General features: G+C 41.4%; 1 protein-coding gene and 1 non-coding gene across 2 annotated transcripts in view; one reads left to right on the top strand and one right to left on the bottom strand.

The window, feature by feature from the left end:
- The window catches only part of GARNL3 (GTPase activating Rap/RanGAP domain like 3), a 110,662-nt gene that overhangs the window by 71,568 nt on the left and 13,824 nt on the right, over window positions 1-25,270 (bottom strand). Inside the window, 2 exon segments of the mRNA XM_036854452.1 lie at window positions 440-539; window positions 12,691-12,765. Of these exon segments, the coding sequence (XP_036710347.1) occupies window positions 440-539; window positions 12,691-12,765 (175 nt within the window).
- LOC118897633 lies at window positions 18,788-18,894 on the top strand. Its single transcript, XR_005020519.1, has one exon. It is a non-coding gene; the product is annotated as a U6 spliceosomal RNA (small nuclear RNA).

Raw genomic sequence — 25,270 nt, 5'->3', positions numbered from 1 at the left:
TTCTCCCCCTCACTGCCTTGAACTAACTGTTCAAGGCCCACTATAGACTGGGTACGTGCCTTGTTAAGTCTAAAATTGTTTTGTGCCCTGCAAATTCTTCTCATCTCGCAAATCACTCATTCATACTATCTAATCCTCTTTAACTCCCCAGGGACAAAAACAACTGGCAAAAACTAACTAAATAAAAAATTTAAAGATAAAAATATAAGATAAAAAATAAAATATAAATAACAAATTTAAAACCGAGGAAAACCTGCTAGGGCTGAATCTTCAAAGCTTACAAATCTACAAAGCTTACAACTGACCTTGAAATGAAATGCCCTGACCTCAGTGTCCCTAAACTGATAACTTTCACACATATAGGGTACCAGAAATTATACCGACACTAATTTTCATTCTGAATATCCTTTCTTCCCAACCACTGTAATGACATAATTACCTTGTCCTAAAAAATACTTGAAATACCATCTGGTGTGGTATTCTGGGTTCTCTAAGTGCACGTCTGTCCTTCGCCAAGTGCCTGGCAGAGCAGTTGCATTCTGTAATGGAACAAAGTTATGCCATTAAGAGGCTTATTTAGAAAGTAAACAAGGTAGTAATGAACCAGATGCCAAAGAACCAGAAAAGTCACTGTTAAAAGTGTACAAACAGGGCTGTAACCACATGTTCTCATTAGAAAAGACACTGGTCTAAATCCACATCATAGAAACGTTCTGAAGGTCCTTGGGGGGGGTAGGAAAAACCACCAGGTGAACCAGTGAGTTAAGCGATTTCTAACTTGAGTGTACTCGAGTTTAAAGTTTTTCTCCTTTCTGGGCCGAAGCTTCCACAACATTTGGGAGTTGGTGCCCGCAGAGGCATGCCCTTCTGTTTGTTACCCTGTTAACAGGCACATTTCACCTGGAACACATCTCGGCAGCATCCTGAGTTCATATTCTTTGTAGAATTTTAAAAATTTACTGTAACTCAATTAATGTGGAAAATATGGATAAACATAACGAATAATCTGAATCCTCTATCCAAAGATATAATCATTATTAATGATTTGATATGGTTTCCTCAAAATTTTCCCCTACATGTACATATGTACTTTTCTTACCAAAATGGAATCATACTGAATATACAGTTTGAAACTCCATTGACATCTACATTGTGCCCTGTGTGTAGGACAGACTGCTGGAACATTCTTTTCTCATTCTGACATGGCTCTAGTGATTTACTGGATGACTGTGGTCAGTTTCTTTATCATGTTGAAGAAGTTCCCTTCAATTCCAAGTTTATAAAGCGGTTTTCTCAGAAATGAATATTGAATTTTACTGAAAGCTTTTTTTTTTTTTGGCAACTATTTAGTGAATAGGTTAAATGGGGAAAATCATAGTCATGTAATAAATTATACCATTGGCTCTTCTTATACTGAATGATTCTTAGATTTCTGGAAGACACCCTCATAGGTATTCTGTTGATATACTGTATTGCTGGATTTAAAAAAATGACTTATGCATCATATTTGTTGGTGAGATGAATCTATAGGTTTCTTTTCAGTATATATTTCTGTCATGCTTTCAGGGTTATATTACTTTATAAAGTGAATTAGGATGTTTTCTGTCTTTCTCATTGCTCTGGAAATAATGACGTTCACGGAAAGAGCTCTAAATGCCAAGTATTAGGCCACACACTTTACATGAATTATCTCCATAGTATCTCCACCAACTCATGAGATAGAGTCGATTTTATCCCCTTACTTTCAGATGAGGAAATTGATGCTTAGATAATTTAAGTATGTTGCCTAAGGTTTCAGAAATAATAAGCAGTGGAGCTAAAACAAATCAGTTCTAATGTCAGAGTGTTTTTTTTCTTCTTTTAAATCTTAACCATTACATCATCTTCTGAGTCTTTTATTTAATGTTATGCCTTTTTAATCTATCAAGGGGTAAAAAGTAGGTTAAAATTCTTAGTATTATTGTGCCTTTATTGAATTTTCTTGACTTTAAAAAAATCAGTGATATATATATATATATATATCCCCCCATACCCACACCCATATATATAAATTTTTATTTGGCAGTGATTTTAAAATTACATAAAAGTTCCAAGAATAAGAAGAGTGCAAAAAGCATCTGTATGCCCTTTACCAGATTCACCTACTGCTAACATTTTATCCCATTATTCACTTGTTCACTACTCTCTATCCCTCTACACACACACACACACACTTTTTCCCAAATCATTTAAGACTAAATTGCATAAATAATAGCCCTTTATTCCTAAATACTTCAATGTGTATTTCCCAAGAATAGGAGTATCTTCTTATATAACCACAATACAGCTTTATCAACTTTTGTAAATTTAGCTTTGATACAATAATTTAATCTACCACCTGTATTCCAATTTTGTCAATTGACTCAACAATGTTGCTTGAAACATTTTCCCCCTTCAGTACAGGATCATTTAGTTGTCATGTCTCTTTAGACTCCTTTAATCTGGAACATGCCACAGGTTTTCTTTGTCTTTTATGACACTGACATTTCTGAAGAATGCAGCATGCCCCCCCCCCTTTTTTTTTAAATAAAGCACTCCTCATTTGGGGTTTGTCTGATGTTTCTGCATGATTAGATTCAGGTTATGCGTGCTTGGTCGGAATATGACATAAGTGAGCATGTCCTTCTCAGCGGATCATATTTCAAGATGTCCATCTGTTCCTCATTGGTGATATTAATGTTGATCACCTGTTCAAAATGTTGCCTCTTAGTTTTGACCTTCTGGTGTGATTCAAGAAGAGCGTATAATTGGATTTTGTTCCTTGTAGAATTTCTGGCTGATTCATGGTCAACAGCTATTCATTTTATAACCATAAACCTCAGGCAGTACTCCTGGTCCACAGTTCTTTCCACTGTGCCACCGTGTAGCACTCAGCTATGACATTACCTGGGGTCCAGCAGCCAGCCTCAGGCATCATCTGACCAGACCTCAGTGGGGTCCAGCCTAGGCAGCTAGCCTTACAAAGTCAGACCCACAGTGGATGGTGTCATGGTCCCAAGGCCCTGGATCCTGGAAAGCATCAGCAGAGCCTGGAGAGGAAACTCTTAAGTCACCAGGACACATACTTTCAGAACCCATTATAGTGATTGCAGATATCTCAAAATACTGTTTATACCCTTCCCTGCTCAAAATTACAACAGTTATGAGATCTGCTGCTAGATTTGTTATTTAATGTATTAATTAAAAAGCATGTATATTACAGTATCATAGATTAGCTTTTAAAATCATTTTGATAACTATTTCAATACATCTGTTTTCCTTTGTAATTCTATGTATTTTGTTTAAAGCATTAAAAAAAACATTATTCTGAGAAGGGTGTTCAAAGGCATAGAAAATGACCCCCATACTCCTGACCTTCTGAAGCCCTTGAGTCTGCCGGCTCCCCTCGGAATGTTGGACCAGCAGAATGAATAATAGAGGGAGGGGCAAGATGCAGCACCGCGTCTTGGAGTGAGAGAAGGGACTCTGGCCAGTGTCATGTCCCAAACCTCTATTGAGTACAAACTGTCAATTATGAGTCCTTTTTTTAATGATCAAAAAGATACCTATTTAACTTTCATCTTCACTGAATACTTAATGGGGAAAAAACCCAACACCAGAAAAGTTGTGAGTCTCACAGAGCAAGATACTTCCTGTCCTTTGTTAAAAGCACATATGATGAGGTGTAAAGACAAGAATACACGCAGGAACCGACAAAAGAAATGGAGACTAAGAGAAAAAATAAAATCCCTCTGTTCAGGACCCCAGAAGAAAGACTCTGAAAATGAGTTCCAATTCCTGATGATATGTAGTAGCAGTAGACAGTAAAGGGCACAAGTCTTAAGTGTACACTGAAATGATTTAAAAATATGTATACACCCTTGTAACCACCTGATCAAGACAGAAAAGCTTTTCAGTACCCCCGAAGGCTCGTTCATGCATTTTCCCAGTCAACACTCAATCACACAGGTAACCACTATCCTGACTTCTATCACCATGGATTAGTTTTACCTACTCTTGAACTTCATAGAAATCAAATCACATCATGTGTATTCGTTTGAGTCAGGCTCTTTGTTCTTTGACGTTCTGTCTGTGACATTCATCCCCGTTATTGGTGAAGCAGTAGTCCACTCTGTCCCACTGCCATGTAGCGGTCCATGTATGCACTCCAAAATTTATGTATTCACTCTTCAGTTGATGGACATATGAATTGTTTCCAGTTTTTGGTTATTAGGAATAAAGCCACAATGAACACTTTTGTGTCTGTTTTTTGGTGGACATAAGTACCCATTTCTGTTGGGTGTACATCCTGGGACCCAGAGGATGCAGACGTTCAGTTTTAGTAAATACTGCCAACAGTCTCCCAAAGGGAATGCACCAATTTTACACGATTAGCAATTCATGGAAGAGTTCTGGTTGCTCCACATCCTCTGACCAACTCTTAGCGTTTCAGTCCTTTTAATTTTAGCATTTCTGGAGTGGGTGTAATAGTATCCAATTGTGTTTTTAATTTTGCAATAGATCCTAACTATTTTAAGTATGGCCTATTTTATAGAGGATTTCAAAGATACAGAAACTTCCTATAGCATTTTAAGGTGACAGTTACACAGGAACACAGTATTTACTTGACATCAACAAGAATGTTAGGAGGAAATATTCTGAAGATCACATTTTCCAGACAAAGTTTAACACTGCAAACACCCATACTAATTTTATCCCTTTTAGATAATCATTTGCTAAAAGGTATTATGCAGTAATGAACTCAAATTCTTCTATGCTGCAGATGTGCTTGAACATGCCCACAGGGTTGAATGAATCTTGAGACTGAGAAATCCTGAATCATTTCTGCATCAAATTCCAAAGCCCACAGAAGCTCCTTGTTGCTTTCCTTGTTTTGTTTTGTTTAACCACATTTATACTTGCGGGATGTGAAGGATGAAGACTGTATATGGCCAGGATATTGTGAAGAGAATTTAATCAAAATCCATGTATAACACCCCCATTTTATCTGAATGTTCTCTAATATTTGACTTTAAGCAGGGAGTCCACACAACACAAGCACTCAGGCTACAAATGAGATCCATAGTTTTATATAATGCCTGTGATTTTTCAGAGTCTCTTCCAGAGTGAGTTTAATTAATGAATGAATGCTTTTAAACTGACTTTCCTTCACTTTCTAGGTTAAATTGCTGAAAGAACACTGACAATAAAGAAGATGGATTTAAAAAAAAATAAACTAAAAAATTTTGAATTGCAAATATAAATATAAGCTGGTTGAAAAAAGTTAAATCATACAAAAATTAAAATGCTTTTTTTCCCCCCAACCCCCATGTCCTAATCTACTTCCTTGCCATATAATAATCATGTTACCAGATTGGTTTGGATAGTCCCAGGTCTTTTTATGCATTTACAAAAATGTGTCTACACATACGTATACACATTCACATACATATACATATATTTACATACATATGTATATATACACACATAATCTGTTTTCATAAATGGGATAGTATTATAGGTATTACACTGAAACTTATTTTTTCACTAAAAAAAGAAAGCTTAGAAATATTTCTGTTAGTACATACAGATCTACCTTGTTCCTTTTAACAACTACATAGTTTTTTTAAAAAATTAAACACTTCAGTTGAGTATAGATGTGTAAAATATGTAAACATAAAAGGGTAGAAAGTTAAGGTCCTCTAACTTCTTTCCTGACCTCCCATTTCCACTCCAGAAGCAATTACTATTAAATTCTTAGGTATCCTTTTGGAAATTTTCTTGAATATTGACAAGCAAGTTTATCTTTTTTGTTGTTTTTAAGGAAATGGGATGATATCATACGAATCATTCTGGAACTTGCTTTTATGTCTAGAACTGTATGGTAAATGTTTTTCTATGGTATTATTACATTTACCTGTACCTCATTCTTTCTAACAGCTACTAAGCATTCCAGTGTCTAAATCATAATTTTCAAAATCATTCCTCTACTGATGGAAACTGATGTTATTTCCAAGTGTTTTTATTTTTTATTTTTTTTATTTTAAAATAATGCTACAATACACATCCCAGTAGTAGAACTGCTGGCCAAATGGTATACACATTTTTAATGATTGCTAATTGCCTTCCCCAAAGACTGTACTCATTTACATGTCCCCCAACAGAGTGTAAGAGAATCCTCCCCATGCTAAGGAAGAGATCTATAAAAAGCTGAAAGATTGTCCCCTCTGCTCCACCATATACTAATTGATACATACAAGTGAGCTGTAAGGGAGGTTTCCAGGGATCTACCCGAGGGTCACAGTCATTTTAATTAATAATCTGAATGAGCACACAGATGGCAGGATAAGCACATCTGAAGGTAATATAAAGATTCTCACTGGGTTAGCTAATAGGACAGGTGACAGAATCAAGATGTCAAAAAAAACTCTTGACAATTAGCAATTACAGGACACACTAATGAGATTAAATTCAGTGTGGACAATGCAAAATCCTACATCTAAATGTACAAATTTGTATTTGTACAAATAAAAATTGTACAAGTAAAGGGTGGAGAAGGCCAGGTGCTACAAAGTAGGAATTCTCTCTCTTTTTTACCCAGTAGGAGATTGAGGCTCCCTGACATTGAGTCATAAACTGGTAAGTGGTAGAGCTGAGGTCTGAACCCAGGTTTGCTTGTCTCCAAAATTGTCTCCACTATACCATGATGTTGCCTCACAGCTAAATAACAGCACACGTGAAAAAGACTGGAGCTGGGGGTGGCATATTGTAGGTTCGTAATGAGTCCTCGGGCTTCGTGAAAAGAGGAACGTGTGCACAGCAAGGAAGGGGATGAGCCGGCCTCACTCTGTGGCCGTGAGGCGCACCTGGAGCCAGGTGCTCATTTCCGAGCACTTCCACCTAAAAGGTCCAGTAACCACCTCATGTGTCCAAGGAGCAGCAGGGAGTGTGATGACAAGTGGAACTGAGTCCATGTCTTAGGAGAAAAACAGCAGATGTCTTGGAATGCTTGAAGGCCTATCACGCTGAAGAAGGCTCAGCCTTACACTCTGGGCTCCAGAAACCATAAATAGAAACTCTGAGTGGAAAATATAGACAGATGAATGCTGTTCAATAAAAAGAACTTTCTAGCAATGAGAGATGCCGAAAAATGGAAGTAACTTTAGGGTTGTGGTATAATGGGAAATTTATATTTTGGCCTTTGTCTCTGGCTCCTGGCACAGAACTCCTAGAACCCTTGGCATTTCCTGAGACATAAGGGTGACAGGAGCATCTTTTGCTCCAATGAGGCAACTCTTGGTGGGCCCCTAGCTAGCTTCAGGATGGGGCCGGTAGCTAGAAAGACCAAACTTGATTAGAAGCTTGGCACTTTCAGCCCCACCTTGCAACCTTTCGGGAGGGGAGAGGGGCTGGAGATTGAAGGAATTAATCAACCATACCCATGTGAGCTTCTGGGTTGGTGACTATATCAAGGTGCTGGGAGGGTGGTGCACCCAAAGAGGGCAGGGGAGCTCTGTGCCCCCATTCCCCATCCCTTGCCCTCTGCATCTCTTCCATTTGGCTGTTCCCAAGTTGTATCCTTTGTAATAAATGGGTATGGTAAGTAAAGTGCTTTCCTGAGTTCTGTGAGTCATTTCAGTGAATTACAGAACCCGAGCAGGGGGGGTTATGGGAACCCCTGACTTTGTAGCCAAGTTAGACGGATGTGTGGGTACCCTGGGGACCTGATACTTGCCACCAGTATCTGAAGTGAGGGCAGTGTGTGGAACTGAGCCTGAAACCAGTGGAGCCTGACGCTAGCTCCAGGTAGTTATGGTCAGAATTGAACTGAATTGTGGGAGACCTAGTTGGTGATGGAACTGCTTGGTGTCCAGAGGAAAAAACCTATCAAGGGGGGAGCAAGTTTCCCATCACTGGAGATATATTCAGGCAGGGACAGATGAGCTAACTGTTGGCAAAGTTGTTGCAGGGGTTCATGCCTTGGGTGGAGGACGGGCCTAGATGAACTCTACGGCAGGAAGGTGTGGTCCACAGATGGGTGCTGATCCGCCAACAGTCTGTGATGAAGTAGACAGCAGTGGAGAGCAAGTCTTAGGGGATTAGCTTCCTTAAACAGAACCCAGACCAATCTGGGTGTTACTGAATTTGGTGGTGAGTTGTATGAGGGGGTGCTGCAAACCGGTCATACGTAGTAGGACCACAGAGAGTCCTGCAACAGAGTGGAAATAAAAAAGCAGGCCCTTCACCACACACAGTCTGAGAAGCACTGCTCGGAGCCTGGGCCTCACCGTGACGTCCTTATGACACGCCCCCTGTGTGTTTTCTCCACAGGAGTTACCAAAATTTGCAATCATCCTATGTATCTGTGTTATTTACTGACCGCTCTCCTGCCTGTCTGTGAGCCCACGGGGGCAGGGACCTTAGCAGTCAGCAGTCTTATTCATTCCCGCATCACCAGCGCTCAGCCTGTCTGGCACTGAGAAGTGATGCTGCGTGTGGGTTGAATGAATGACTTGATGTATTATATGAATAGCGCTCCTGATATAACTTATGTTTTTGGTAATGGTGAGCTAGGTTATTCGACCAAACCTCCCACTGAAGAAACTAAAAGCATTAGACAAATATTAAAGTCATCTCCTTAAAAGCACTGGGGAGCTTACAAGATAGTAAGGAATTACCAGTCAAAACAAAGGCAAGTGGGAACCCGGAGAGGTAAGCGGAGCATGGAAATTCTCTTTAGCTTGAAGATATCTATCGATCCTGGTAAAATTACTCTTGGGTTTTGGTGACCTCAAGAGGCAAGAGGGCAAAGAATCAAACCCCCAGGATCCACTGAAGTAGGTAAGTCTATAGGAGACCCACCCCACACTAAGCTGGGACCCCAAAGGGTTACACATTCAAGAAAAGAGTGAATCGGAAGAGACCACCTCTACCCCAAAGACTCCAAGGAAGCCTGCCACAGTGCTGAGTGGAGGAGTGTCTCTGAGGTGCTATGACCACAAGCCAGCCTTTATGTAAATTTGCAGCTCCATCCTGTATCTTGGCTTAAAGGGTTTAAAAAGTTTCAAGCTGGGACTTTAGTTTAAAGGTGTCTGGCAAAAGCAAATGCAAACCCTCCCTCTGATTCTGACACCAATTCCAATACGTGGTTTCCCCCCACACCACCAAGCAATTCTCCGACACCAGCTGGGTGTCCTGTAATCCAACTCAATTCTGACACTGTCTACCTGGAGACAGTGTCGGATCCCACAGGTTAAGGGCTCAGTCCTACAAGACTGCTTCTGACGTCTGCAACTTCCGATGCAAACTGCAAGTCCTGGTGGTCACCTGTGCTTCTGATCAACTGGCTATAGACTGAAGGTTCCCATGACCCTCTCCTTGGGTGTGATTAATTTGCTAGAGCACAGACCTCAGAGAAACGCTTGACTACTTAGATTACTAGTTTATTATAAAAGGATATAACTCAGGAACAGCCAGATGGAAGAGATGCATGGGGCAAGGTATGTGGACGTGGGAGGGGGTGTGGAGTGCCCATGCTCTCCGAGCCGGCCACTCTTCTGGAATCTCCAGGTGTTCACCCACCTGGAAGCTCTCTAAATGCTGCCCTCTCAAGTTCTTATGGAGGCTGCATCCCATAGGCAGGACTGATTAAATCATTGGCCGTTGGGAATTGAACTCACTCTCCAGCCCCTCTCCCCTCCCAGGAGGCTGGGGTTGGACTGAAGTGCTAACCCTCTAATCACGTGATTGGTTCCTCTGGTGACCAGCCCCCATCTTTAGGAAACTTAGGGGCTTTCCAGAAGTCACTTATTAACATAACAAAAGATACCACGATCACTCTCATTACTTAGAAAATTCCAAGGGTTTTAGGAGCTCTGTGCCAGGAAGAGGTACGAAGACCAAATATATATTTCTTATAATAAATCACAGGATCACACTCTGTACCAAAAGGCAATGCATCCTAAGCCTTATATTATTCCTAAAAAATCATCTTCAAGAACAACAAACAGCACACAATCAGGCAGCCAAACAGCCACAATCAGGCAGCTCCACACACAGAGGAGCACAGTACACCATGAGAATATGCCAGGAGAAAAATCTAACAGACAGAGGGCCACAAAAACCCTCACATATTGGAATTATCAGTCACAGATAATAAAACCATTATACTGACTATGTTTAAAGAAATAAAAGACAAATTTGACATTATCCAAAGGGAAGAGTAAACTCTAAAAAGTGACCAAGCAACCCTGGATTAGGCAATGGTTTCTTAGGTACGATAGGAGAAGCACAAGCAACAGAAGACAAAATAGATGAACTAGATATTAGCAAATTAAGAAACTTTTATGCTTCAAGGGACACAATCAAGAAAGTGAGAACACAGCCTAAGGAGTGGGAGAAAATTTTGGCAAATCATATATCTGATAAGGGTCTAGTATCCATACTGTATCGATGCAACGATAAAAGGAAAAATAACTCAGTAATGAAATTGCTTTGCAATTTGTTCATGGGTTTGAAAAACTTCAAGCAGCGTGTTGAGCCTTCTAATGCACTAACTGCTTTAACAAACTCAGAGCAAGCCAGGTTTTTTTCCCTCTGAGTCTCACGTTCCTCCACGGTCTTTCACCAGGCTGGGCGCTAGCACTGGCCAGAGCTTTTAACTGAAGACCATGGATATAAAACCCAGCCAAGGTGCTCCAATGGAGCACTCATGCTCGGTGGCTTTGGTGGACCAAAATTTAAAACAGTATTTGAGCCCACAGAAGCAATCTGAGACAGGACTGTGTTTTGAATGTACCAGACCACAAGGGTTTGTTAAATCAGTAACTCCACCAAACGGTTCCAAAGGTGTTAAGTGAACTGCCCATGGCCACACTGTTGGTGAGTTGTGGGGCCATGATTTGAACCCCAGCAGCCTGACTCTGGAGCCACTGTGGCCCATGACCCACCATAGGTGATTTCCAGTCCCTGACCTTGTCCTCTGGCATGTGGCATGGCCAGGTGACAGGGCCAGGCAGGAGTGTTTGATAACCAAAGTGTGCAGTGATCCTAGGACTGCATGAAGGCTCCATTTACGTTTTTCTGGGGAGTTGTGGATTTCCTCTAGACGCTGGTCTAGGCAGAGGCCAGAGTTGTGCTTATGTGGGGCGCGGAAAGCCAGTACAGTTTGTTCATTTCGGGCTGGGCTGAAGTTCTGTAAAATTTTGGTAGCAGAAAGATGTGTTGAGGTACAGCAACCTCTGGTATCTCCGGTACTTAGGTGCTCAAAGTAGATACTCGGCCTGGCGGCTGCTAGCTTTCTGAACACTGGAGAATGAGGACTCAATGCTTCTGTTCCTGGCTTAGCTCCTGGGACACCCTTGGCTGCTTGAGTCTGTGAGGATAAAACTGTCTTGTCTCAGGAGCAGGACCATTTGGGGAGGGCTGTTACCAAGCTTCAGAAGCAAATTTCCCTGGGAGTTCTTTCTTCTATGCAGGTCAGTTGACATCATTCTGGATAAGAAGTATGTGGGCACCTATTTAGGGGTCCAGCCCAAGGTGGGACTGCCCCCTTTGCCTCACAGCAATGGTGAGGGTACCACGTCTGGGTGAAGGGCTTTGCTAAGTTAAGGCAAAGGTGAAGATGAGCAACAACTTCCTGAATGCTGTGGCTTTCAAGTTAAATCCATAGCCCATCACCAAGACGTGATTAAGGAAGTGGTCAGGAGGGCAAGGCTGGCCATACAGCACCACTTATGGGAACAACAACAACCATTATTACTATTACAGCTCTCACTCACTGAACTCTCACTATACACTGGGCAGAGAGCTAATAGCTTTATAAGCTTAGCTCACTGAATCCTCTCAATAATCCCAAGACCGTTTCCTCCTTACAGATGAAGAATCCGGGCTTCAGAAAGGCTGATTACTTGCCTAGGGTCACACAACTAGGAGGTGGGGGAGCTGGAACTTGAACCCAGGCTTGCCTGATGCCAAAGCTGGGGGTGCTGAAGCACTGCAATGGTCTGCCTCTCAGAGAAGCAGCAAAGAAGAAAAAACTGGGGGGCTTAGATAGCACTCAGCAGTTCTGGGGGTAGACTCCAAGGGATGGAGCGGGCAGTGGAAGTTTTAACAAAGAAAGGCCAGCAAGGCGAGTCCCTGTGGCCTATGGTGAGGATGACCAGCAGAGCCCAGAAAGAGGGCTTGGGCCCAAGCAGTGGCAGACAGGAATGGCCTCCTTTCTTGGTGTCTTCTCTGAATAAAGACGACATTTTATAATCACAGTAATTTTTTGCATCTCTCTCCTGGACCCTGACATTGCTCACACGGCAGTTCCAAGCCTACAAGCCTGGCAGAGGGTAAGAGCTAGGGTTCCAGGGGCCATTCACAAAGGGTGCTGTGGCTGTGAATTTGTCTTTGGCCCCATTGTTGGCAGACCACCTTCATGTGTCTACCTGGCTTTATTACAGATCTTTCAAAGGGTACGTGTCACTCTATTAATAGCACCTTCCATACAAAGAATGATGGCACTTTCCCTTCCTGTTTGCTTCAAGCAAAACTCTGAAGAGCCCTACTGACCCCTTCCTGGGCTCCATTTAGGCAGGTCTTCTGTGGAAAAGAGGATCACAAGCTGCTCACGGCTGTATCACAGGCACCATGATTGTCTGCTGTTGATGATACAGACTTCCTTACCTCATCTGAAGAGCCGTTTTCCACTCTGAACCTTCCGGCCCTTTGGATGGCTCCATCGGCATCACTAGAAATAAGCTGGGGGACAAAAGAGCACTCAGTTAGGAAGCTGGGTCACCATTTGCAATGCCCCTTCCATCTGTCCTTTTCTTCCTATGAGTAAGTCAAATCCAGAGAGAGCTGGAGGGCCCAGCCTAGAGCTAACAGCCTCTTGGAAGCTCTATCAGCCACGCCCTCATACAGGTGGGCCCCAGTCTTTAGGAAGCTGAAGAGTGAGGAACACCTAACCCAAAAGAGTGGAAAACAAGAGCATCAAATCTAAATCTGAACATATTCCAATACTGAAGCTTCGAGGTGATGCTCCCTACAACCTTAACACACGTCACACGCGGACAAGCGTAGCTCACAGACGGCAAAACCGAAAGCCAAGTCTCAAGTTCAGCTGCCTTCACAGGAAAGCCTAAAAAACAATTAATGGCTGGCAGAAACTCAAGGCTCTACTAACATCACAGAAAGCTCTTGAGCTTCATTCAGTTTCAAACAGTTTCCAAAAGGCCAATTAGTCCCTTCCAAGGCTGGCAGACTGTATTTTAGCTCCAGCAATGCGACGCTTGCAAATAGGCAGTCTCCATTCAAGGAGCTCGGTGCTAAAAAGAGATGAGTTAAAAAGAAATCAGTGCTTGGTGCATCAGTCCTAAAATCACTGACTCAAGATTTAACTTACTTTCTCCTAAATCTTCTAGATTTCTCAGTAGCAACTTAGGAACAACTTAGGAAAATGACATGTCTTTTTTTAACCTTTTAAATCTGCCCACAAATTTGCAGCAGAGATCTGCCAACGATTTCCATATCCCAGAAATCCCATTAGAACACACTTGCCCAGAGGGGCACTTCTCAAGTCTTACCCAGTAAAATGATACACAATTTCTTAAGAATGATTATCTCATATTTTTACTCGTCTTTCAGAGATATGAAAGTGTGAAAATAAATGGAAAAATTTCAGGGAAAAACTCTACAACTTTTCCCAAGGAAAATTGTTTGAAAAAGATCGATAAACTTTTCCCGTGATAAATACAAAAATAATAGTATCTAATATTTATTGAGAGCTTCTACGTGCCATGTACTCCTCTGGCCTTAACATGTATTATCTCATTTAATTCTGATAAAAACAACACAAAGTAGGTATTATCATTATTCTCATTTATGAATGAGGAAACTGAGGCAGAGAAAGGTTAAAATAACTAGGCAAGGTTACATCTAAGTCAGTGGTAGGCCTGGGATGTGAACACAGGCAGTCAGATTCCAGAAGCCTGTTACCCTCATCTGACCACTACCCTACTTAACCCTCCTCCATGGAATGTCCATGATAAGGTCCTAACTTATATGTATACCTAACCTATATCCTGCAAAATAATTTCTAAAAACAATTATGAAGAAGATTTTTATGTATATGTTTAGCTTTTATATCATCAGATCATTACACTGTTGATAGACTGAAGATGGGCAATAGAGGCTATGTAGAAAAGAATTTAATTTGCCCAAAGAGAGGTCTGACCTTTGCTCTCAGCTCCTGCAAGGTGATCTCTAAGCCCTGGGAATGTCCTGCATGAGTGTCTGTTTGCTTGGGGACTTTGAGCCACATGGCAGAGTACGGTGGGCGCTTTGGGTCACATGGTATCAGATCTACCTCTGGACACCAAGACTGAGAAGGGTTTCCCTGGTTGGTAATACTCCATGTGTACTGTCACACATTGTTGACAGGAGCCGCAATCAATTACTAATGTCTGCCATAGGCGTATAAAGAGAGAGGGTGACACACACATCCCTGTATTAGAGGTTGGTAGATATAGTCCTCACTATAGCAAGTCTCATCCAGGACTCAAAGGCTTGGGAGAAGACCTGACCGTCATTCACTGATTCAGTCATTCATTCACATAACAGGTATAAATAGTGGTGGACTATATTCCAGACACTGCTGGGCACAGGCTATGATGCCCTTTTCCTTTGCTGAGATTAGAACAAGAAGCTTATCGCTTATCTTGATTGAAAGGTTTAAGAAGAAGAAAGGAAGGACATGTTTAATGAGTTGATGGTTAGAAAGAATTTAGCTCCCTCTGAACTATAATCACAAAATCCGTGAAGACCCTGAACTCCTGCCTTAGTCTAACATGTTTAACTCTATCACCGTCACCATCGCCACCACCACCATCTCCATCAGGTCACTGTCATCTCTCCCCTGGGTGACTGCAACCATCTCCTAACTGGCCTGTGCATCCACCCACCATCGCTTCTCTCCAAACCACTCCTCACATCAAAGCGCAGCGGATTTTGGCAACTGCGAATCTGATTGTCCCACGATCCCATCTCTATCCTGGCATCCCCCCCCCTTCCCACCAGAGGATGTGCACGCACGGGACCCCCTCACCTGGAAGGGCTTCCTCTCCCCGCTTCCCCTCATGAACTCCTTATCATTCAATTTCACCACAGCCCCCGTTGCTCAGACACCTTCCTTGACCTCACTGCCTGGGAAAGGCTCCCATTGCAAGTCTCAGAGAGGGCCTCAGGGTTCTGATTGCCATTCCTTTGTGCCATCACCTGATTCATGCCTGTCTCTCCTCATGCACCCCCTCCACTCCCACTGAGAAGCTCCAGGAAGACTATGGTTTTCTCACCACTGCATCCCCAGAGCTATGCTCATTGCCTGACACAGTATTGATACTCACTAAATATTTATTACACAAGAAATCCATGAACAGATGGATGCCAAATCCCTGTGGAAATGACCAAAGGGATATAAGACTGGGGGTAAGATCTACTCTAGCCCCAGAAACCAAGAAGGTTCATTACTCACCCAAGAAATTTCAAAGGGATTCTACCAGGTCTATGATGAAAGAAAGACCAAGGTGAAGGACAGACGAAATCACTTGAATCACCATTTGCAAGGGAAAGGCAGCCTGAGTAGTAACTTAGTCCAGCTAAGGTCAAACTAACACTGCTGAGCTCATGCTGGCAGGGCCTGTCTGAGGTGAGGGTGGGTGTTCGGGCAGTAGGTGGGAAGGCGACCTACCAGTCACACTGGGGAAGTGACTCTCGCTGGCAAGTGGAATGGCAGCCCCAGAGCTCCCCTGCCCCGCACCCCCAACCCCCAGCTGGCTCGGGCAGCTGGTTAAGTAAACCAGAGGGTGTCGTGGAGGCTGGTGCTGATGAGGACTGGTACACCACCTGACGTGAAAGGGGACAGTGCTCCAGTGAACGAGGGGTTGAAAAAAATAACATTCCAGGAAAAAAATATCCTTTTAACACAGCAGAGAAGCTGTTTCTATCAGTAGTTTTCTTTCTATTATTCCTCATAAGCCTTTGATCTGGCCAATTAAAACTATTAAAAATCTATAAACTCTTCCCTTTGTTGGAAGGAGATTTGACTCAGGAATGACACAATGTCTACTAGAACTCATCTAAATGTCCAGTACTGCACAACCAAGAAGCCCTCTCCTCTGACTCTTTCCACGTGGTACAAGTTCTGGTTGCCACCAAAATCCGTTCTCACCATCTTCCACAGTAATGGAATTGTAGCCGGACACATGGCTAGACCACAGTTCCCTCAAGGTGGCCATTTGACTTCATCTCCCCACTTGCAGGTGGGTCAAAGTCCCAGTGGCATTCAGGGATCCCAGCCTCTTAGAGAGGGGAGGTGCCCCCACACGTGCTCTTTCCCTCCACTGGTTAAACCTCAATGACCAGAGAGACCTCGAAGTCCATATTGAAGACAGTGGGTTCATCCCAAGCCTGAATGTGTGGGGCACAGCCACCCAACAACTTAAAATGCTTGGCTGGATGTGATAGAGAAATACACTTGTTTTTAACTGCATTTTGATATTCTAAGCCAACTATATACCCTATAACATACCCTACAAGGAAGAACAAAGAAAAAAATCATGAAACCTATGACAAGTCCATAATTTAAAATGTGGAAACTGACTTGAGGTATATGAGCAAATGTTCTAGGAAATATAATTTACTACAAAAAGCACAAGGAAATTTTAGGCCATCACTAATTGTAATAATTTGGGAGGATACTTGATCTATGAATATGGAACAATCTGTGATCAGCTTTCTGATGTAAAAGCATGGTTTCTGAATTTTGAAATGTAGACCACATTTCACAGTGACCATAGTGAATTCAAAATTAGATACTGAGAAGAAAATACCCCAAAAGAGTAGATTAGAATATCAGTTTGAGATAAATAGAGGAAAATGATTATCAAAAACACAGAGAACATACCTGAGAGAAAAATACAAGGAATAATGGACTGGGGTGTTATTAAGATGGTCTTTGGGCAGAGAACCCAAGGCCAACCAAATCATTCTGTAGACCAACTACCCTCTGGTAAGGTCCCCTACTAATGAGCTAGACCACAACTAGAGAATGCCTTTATTTACTGCAGACCAGCCCGAAAGGTTTAGAAACAAAGTAGAGAGCAAGGCAATCTGAGATCTCACCCCTCTAAAGCCAGCAGAGAGGAGGGAGTCAGGCAGTCTCCTCACACAGGAGTATACCTGGCCCTTTGTTATTCTTCAGGAGAAATGTCCAAAAAGGACATTCCCACATGTGCTCTGACCTTTGCAAGTGGTCTGTCTACCCAGGAGTTCAGTGACCAATAAGATATTTTTTAATCTGATCAGTCCAGATCTGCACTCCTAAAGGATGGAGTGAGGGAGAGGGGTAAAATGAGGAAGTGGATAACGGGGAGTCTGGAACACCTCCTAGAGGTCATTGGAGAAAACAGCACAGACATTACAATAAATATCAATGGGCTACACTCCTCTATTAAAGGAAGAAAGACTCAAGGATTGGAAATACAAATGAAATCCAACTAGCTGCAAGAGATAATAAAATAAAACAATACAGTAAATACAATAAGATAATCCTGAAAAAGAAAGGCAACATAAAAAATATTCATGGTAAGTTGGGGAGAAAATGGTGAGGGAATAATAAAATCAGATGGCAGAACTTAGGAAAAAAATATCATTAAAAAAGTTATGGGGCTTCCCTGGTGGCGCAGTGGTTGAGAGTCTGCCTGCCAGTGCAGGGGACACGGGTTCGAGCCCTGGTCTGGGAGGATCTCACATGCCACAGAGCAACTGGGCCCGTGAGCCACAATTACTGAGCCTGCGCGTCTGGAGCCTGTGCTCCGCAACAAGAGAGGCCGTGATAGTGAGAGGCCCACGTCCCACGATGAAGAGTGGCCCCCGCTTGCCACAACTAGAGAAAACCCTCGCACAGAAATGAAGACCCAACACAGCCATAAATAAAATAAATAAGTTAAAAAAAAAAGTTATGGTACATGGATAGATAGAGCTACTCACTCCCCAAATATAATAATTATAGACACTCATTATTAAACAAAACTCTTATAAATAGATGGAGTTTCTAAAATTATAATTAAAATGGGGGATTTTAGTATATTTCTCTCTGATAGGTCAAGGCAAGAAATAGTAAGGAATTACAGAGAAATCAAATAATAAAATTAATAAGCATGATTTAATAGACATATACTGAATTTATCAAGGTACAAACAGAGAATACATACCTTTAAAGAAAATCTATTAAAGTTTTAAAAGCTGATCAAATATTGGATAAAAGCAAGCATGAATAAATTCTGCAAAACAGAAACTATACAGATGATTTTTTTAGTATAGTGCAACTGAATGAGAAGTTAGCGTCAAAAGGATAAAAAAGTGGGAAATTTAAAAATATACATCTGAAAAAACTCTTGGGTCAAGTAGGAAAACTAAAATTGGACACTATCCAGACATCAACGAGAACAGTACCTATCAAAACAGATAATGCAGTAGATGCTGTATTTACAGGAAAATTCAGATACTTAAATCATTTCATCATTAAATAAGAAAGAATAAAAACAATGAACTAAAGCATTAACTGCTAGAAGGTACAAAAAGAACAATGAAATACACCCAAGGAAAGCAGGGGGGAGGAATCAATAAAAGATCAGAGCAGAAATTACAGATTTAGAAAGGCAGTAGAACTGATAAACACATCCAAGAGATGGCCAGCAAGTCTGATTCTAAAAAGCAAAGAGTGCTCACTTCGGCAGCATGTATACTAAAATTAGAACGATTCAGAGAAGATTAGCATGGTCCCTGAGCAAGGATGACATGCAAATTTGTGAAGCATTCCGTATTTTTATAAATTAGGAGTTTGGGATTAACAGATACACACTACTATGTATAAAATAAATAAACAACAAGGACTTACTGTATAGCACAGGGAACTATATTCAATATCTTGTAATAACCTAAAATGAAAAAGAATCTGAAAAAATATATATATACCTGTATATACATAAATGTGTATATATACACATATATATAACTGAATCACTTTGCTGTACACCTGAAACTAACACAATAATGTAAATCAACTATATTTCAATAAAATAAAGAAATAAATAAAAATCAAAGGCAAACACAAATACACAGAGTGATAATAAAGAAAATATAATTGCTAAGAAGAAAAGAGATTTTTTAAAGTGTGAGAGAATACCATGTGAGACTATGCGACTATTACCAAAAACTTCAGTGAAATGGAAATTTTCTAGGAAAATATACATAATGAAGATTCTTTTAAGGAGGGGAAGAAACCTGAATACACCAATAACTGTAGAACTGGAGAGGTTGTCAGAACACCACCCCACAGAGGCAGTCCTGGCTCAGAGGGTCTTCAAGGAGGGGAAGGGCCCCATTTCCACCTGCCAGCCACACCCTCACTCACCGGAACGCAGGGGAGAGTTTCCCTACAGAAGATACAAATAGCAGCATTCTTTTGAGTTTGTTTTGGTGCAGAAGTTCAGGGAAAGGGAATTAACATATATTTAACATGAGTAATGCTAAGAAAAAAAGACATGATTTTTACGTTATTTTATTTTGTCTAACGTTTCTAACCTGGTCATACACCAAAGGATCGGTACTGAGGAGGACTGCGCCCAAGAGAGGAAAGGGAAAAAGCAAATCAAATCATCACTTGGTTAGGATCTGCCTGGTCCTGTGAGGGATTCCTTTAGAGTTCCTGCATTGGTCAATACTGGAGCCACTAGCCCCAGTTAAATCTAATTTTAAATTAATTGAGATAAAATAAAAAACACTCAGTTCCTCTGTTGCGCTGTCCGTATTTTAAGTGTTCAGTAGCCACAGGTGATGGCTACCCTGGACAGAGCAAATGACAAATTTCCACAGTCACGGAAAGTTCCCCTGGACAGGACTGTGACATGCTGGACCTTGATGCAACTCTGGGTGACCAAGATCAATTCAGTTTCTCAGGCTGAAACACCTTCAGTTAGTTAAATACACTAAAAACGGTGGAAATTCATGTAATTTAATATCTGGAGTAGAGGCTTTCTAATTTCAGCCAAAGTGTAACTGATTCATTTAACACTAAACAGTGTTCAATGTCTTAGATGTTTTATTTCTGGAAAAAAGTAATATCCAAGCAATAATATCCATCTGTATGATTTAACAAATTAATGTAAAAGAAAAAATTAAAAAAGGAAGAATAAAGTGTTATTCATTAACTACTGTAAATAAAAGTATTATTAGTTTAATATTAGAGGCAATTAGATGAGAATATTTCCTAAATTAATACAAATACATAAATTTTCAAAAACAAAAGGCTCTTTCCTCTCTACTGAATTGCTTTGTTTCTTTGGGCTGGTGTCTGTTTCCATACTTTAAGCAGCGCTAGGATCCCTGTGGTCTCTGCTTATCATGCACTGGGTACTTGGCATTCAGGTATATATAAGTCACAGAAACAGTATTTTAACCTAGGGAAAAAATCTTTTAAAATTTGTGTAAATTATATGTTTAAAAATAATATTTCAGATTTCCATCCCCCGCCCCTATCTCCTCTCTTTAAAATGAGTGGTTACATGTGTGGGTTTTGGCACCCAACTGATCAGGTTCAAATCTCAGTTCCACACTTACTAGCTGTGTGACCTTGGGCAAATCACTTAATTTTTCCTCTCTAAATTCCATTTTCCTTATCTCTAAAATGAGGACAATGATTGCAGCCGCTTTTAGGCTTGTGGAGAGGATTCAATAATATAAAACATGGAATGAGCCTAGAATCGTTTCTGCACATAGGAAGTGCTCAATCATGTTATAACAATATGCATTTTAATAATAATAGGATAATGATTAATATAAAATGCCCTGATTATTGTTAGTATGATTAAACCATTTCAGTGCTGCATTTACACTCTTGGAAGGTCTGTTTAAACATTTGTCACTCTTCCGATATTATTGAGAACTAATTTCTCAGGGCCTGTACTAACTGCTGGAATTATAAAGACAAATGCAACATGATCCCTACCCTGGAGGAGCACAGAGCCTACTGGGAGAGAGAGACACACACATGTAAACAGATAAATCACACATAACCTGGTTAAATGCCACAGCACAGAAGTAAGGATGGGGCACTGGGGGCGGTCAGAGGCTGGAGGGATAGCTCTGCCTTGGGGACCTGCAGGTTTTGTCACTATAATGCAATTTATTCTGGAAGATGTACAGGACCTTTGAGAAATGATTTCCAACATAAGTAGATTTTAAAAACTACAAATACTGGTCAAGGAGACCATTTGCATATGCAAATCAGACATGTAGACACACTGACACACATCCATACCCCTGATTTAGAAAGTATGGCTCAGAAGGGAAGAAAGAAAGTTCAAATGTTTCCATCAAAAAAAGGTGGGGAGATAAGGCCTGAACATGGGTGGAATAAGCCATCCCCTGACTGGCAAGTGCTGCTCCTGGGCCCCTGGTTCACTTCTCCTGGTCAGTCTGGTTCACTTCCGCTGTCTGCAGCGAGAGGCAAGGGAGTGGAGATGGGGACCAGAGGAAATGTTTTCTTCCTCCCACTCTTCACCTCCATCCTATTCTGCCTGTGCCATGGGGTGGAGAAAAGATTTGGGAGGTTGGCCAGCTGGAGAGCTGAGCACCAGGGCACATGTCAGAGAACCTGAACTGGTTAGAAGATTCCCCAGCTAGGAAGATAATTGTTGGCTAAAGAACAACCAAGGCCTCGGATCTGGGCTCAGACTTATCATCCACATCTCTGGCCACCATCCTCAGCAAACTCAACGTCCATCACAATGATTTATCTGATGTCTTGAGCTCACGTCCTTCAGCTGTCTCAAATCCAATGACCTCACTTAACTTCATGGCTTTGCCATCCACTACTAAGACCCCAAACCTGCTCTCACCCACACTGGTATAGACTTGTCATCACAGTACCTGACTTATAACCCATGCTGGCTCTTTCTGGTACACATTCTAGCTGGGGATCTGTGGTTAATCACATCAACACTGAATTTACTAACACATAGACCTTTGTACTGCTGAGTTCTACTTAAGCCCACCAAGTCAAGTCCCAGTTTTCAATCACCTCCTACCAAGTAAACTCTCATACTTCCCTTCTGTGTTCAAAGAAACATGTTTCCATATGACTAGGCCTACGACAAGCTCGTGCTTCTTGACCATGGCTAGATCTTCACTACCACTCCCCAGTTCTTTTATCCATTCCTTTTTCACTTCCCATTACATCTCCCATCTTGGCCCTGACTTGTCAATCACCAAATCGCCACTCCAGAAACACCTCTTCTTCTAAGCAATGACCTCTCCACCTATTCTATTGAGAAATCTGAGGCAAGTCAGGATGAGTACTGTCATCTAACCCTTCATCTCAAACGTTATCCATCTTGGTTTCTTCATTAAAATAATATCTGACTAGCAGTCCCTGATACTCAAATTCCCAGTAAAATATTTGTGAAGATTCAGCACAAAAGATGACAATTCATGAGTCTGAAGACTGACTGTCCACCCTATGGCCAAAATATCAGGACATTTTCTACTTACTGTATGGCCAATGGAGAAGAACTGGGAAACATATTTGGTCACTGACTTTGTTGCCCAAAACAGAGCAAATTTGTGGTCATTACAGAAAGCTGGATGGCAATTAATTTTTCTCTTCACCACCTCCTTTGGGCTAAGAAACACTGGGTCTATATGAAGAGTAACAATAAAACATTGGGAGTCATCCTTTTACTGCACAGGTACTGCATTTTAAGGTAGCCCCAGCCATTCCAGCACCTCTTTTTCTCTCCAAGAACACATTGGGCAAGATGTGGGGAGGAAGGGAGACAAAGTCCATGTTAGAAAATGCAGGCTTCATAAGCAACGTGCCATAGGTAAGGAGACAGACAGGAAGGGTCCTGGTAGCAGAGCACCCTGGGGAACATGGTTTTGTCAATATGCCAAGCTGCTGGGGGCACCAAATTGTGGCTGGGATGGGGGGAGATATAACTTTCTTAATCTCCATCCCGTTCTTTAATCTACACAGATGGTATTTTCTCAAGCTTATGTAAAGAGCTAAGCAAACATTACTTTAATACTCCTCTTCCAACCAGACTGCTACCTGGAGCCCCCTAAGTCCTGGCTATATGTATAAATTCTAGAGCTACTCGTTCAGAGCAGCAAACCTATCTCATTCCAGCAGAGCTTTACAAGATAAATGCCAGCTAGATTCTGGATATTGATCAGGGAGCTTTGCACAACCACTGGCCATCCAGACGTTTGGTTCAGAGAAGCTGCAGTACCCAAAAGGACAATGAGGGCTCAGGCCATTGTACATTCTGTCTGTTGAAAATACAAGGTCTGAATAGCTCTTTGTTTTTGTTTGAAGATTTTGTAAAAAGGAAAAAAAAAAAATCACCAACATGGGAGTTATGAGAAAAAAAAATGCTCCATATGATCATGAAAACTAAAAAAGGAAGCTCATCACTTTTTACTATGAAACCAAAATAAAAGTTTAGAAAAGCAGTTGTTGTCCTCAATAAGACAGAAGACAACTTTTGCAACAAGTGTATAAAGCTTGTGGAAGCGGGCAAGATAAAAGAGGACAAAATATGCAAATGTAGGATTAAAATCCTCATTGGAGGAGGAAAGCAAAACGTTTATTGTAGAAAACAGAGACAGTAGTATGTTTATCATTTGAGATGCCTTTCCAAAATGAAAAGGAACAAAACAAAATGAAAATAATGAGAAAGAAAAGACAGCTACAGAGGACAGCAAAAAGATCTTCCTTATTGTTTCAAGGGGAAAAAATGAGCAATAATCAAAGATATATCTGAAGAAAATATTCATCCGTGACGTAAGACCTGGGTCCAAGATTTGCAAAGATGCAATATTTTAGGAAAAATTGATGAGAAGAGAAAGACACAGAGAAACTATGGGAAACATTTTTAAAATAAAAGAATAAAGAAGAAGGTTTGAGAAAGATCCAGGCAGGAAAGGTTTCCAAGAAAGAAAATAAACTGAACTGTCTCAGGCTTCTTTCTGAACACTATAGGGCAGAAAGTAACTGTACTGGCTTGAATGGTGTTCCCCGCCCCCTGCCGCCACTTTACATCCACCTGGAACCTCAGAATGTGCTCTTATTTGCAAAGAGGGCCTTTGTAGATGTAATTAAATAAGTTAAGATGAGGTCACTGAATTAGGGTGGGACCTAAGTCCAATGGCTGGTGTCTTTATAAGAGAAAAGAGGGAGACGCAGATACAGAAATGCAGGTCAGGAGGCCACGTGAAGCAGAGATTGGAGTGATGCAGCTACAAGCCAAATGATGTCAGGGATTGCTGGCAACCATGGAAGCTGGAAGAGGCAAGGGAGGATTTCTCCCTCGAACCTTCAGAGGGAGTGTGGCCCTGCCAACATCTTGACTTCAGACTTCTAGCCTCCAGAACTACGAGAGAATAAATTTCTGTTGTTTTAAGCCATTCAGTTTGTGGTAATTTGTTACGGCAGGCCTAGGAAAACAATACAGTAACAGATCAAATTTTGTGAATTTTTTTGAAAAATAAATTTATTTATATATTTATTTTCAGCTGCGTTGGGTCTTTGTTGCTGCGCACGGGCTTGCTCCAGTTGCGGCGAGTGGGGGCTACTCTTTGTTGCCATGAGCGGGCTTCTCATTGTGGTGGCTTCTCTTGTTGCAGGGCACGGACTCTAGGCCCATGGGCTTCAGTAGTTGTGGCACGCGGGCTCAGTAGTTGTGGCTTTCAGGCTCTACAGCACAGGCTCAGTAACTGTGGTGCATGGGCTTAGTTGCTCCACGGCATGTGGGATCTTCCCGGACCAGGGATCAAACCTGTGTCCCCTGCATTGGCAGGCGAATTCGTAACCACTGTGCCACCAGGGAAGTCCCCAACATTTTTAAGAGAGAAAGGTGATGACTCAGAAATTTTAAAACCAACCAAGCTGTTCTTATGGAAGGCATAGCTCAAGACGTTCTCAGACACACAATGACTGAGAAAAGATAACCCTCACATACTGCCTAAAAAACTTACTTGGAATTGCAGGATAAGGATGCCTGCAACCATGATATTTACTATGGTTCTGGAGTCCTAGCCAGTGCGTAGCCAATCAGACATACAGAAGAAATAAGAGATTTGGATGGAAGAAGACAAAGTTGTTTGCGGAAGAGTATCTATGTCTTCAAAAAGAGACTACTTT

Source organism: Balaenoptera musculus, chromosome 6 (genome assembly GCF_009873245.2).
Source record: "Balaenoptera musculus isolate JJ_BM4_2016_0621 chromosome 6, mBalMus1.pri.v3, whole genome shotgun sequence".
Classification (NCBI taxonomy): domain Eukaryota; kingdom Metazoa; phylum Chordata; class Mammalia; order Artiodactyla; family Balaenopteridae; genus Balaenoptera; species Balaenoptera musculus.
This window is presented reverse-complemented; position numbering and strand designations above follow the sequence as displayed.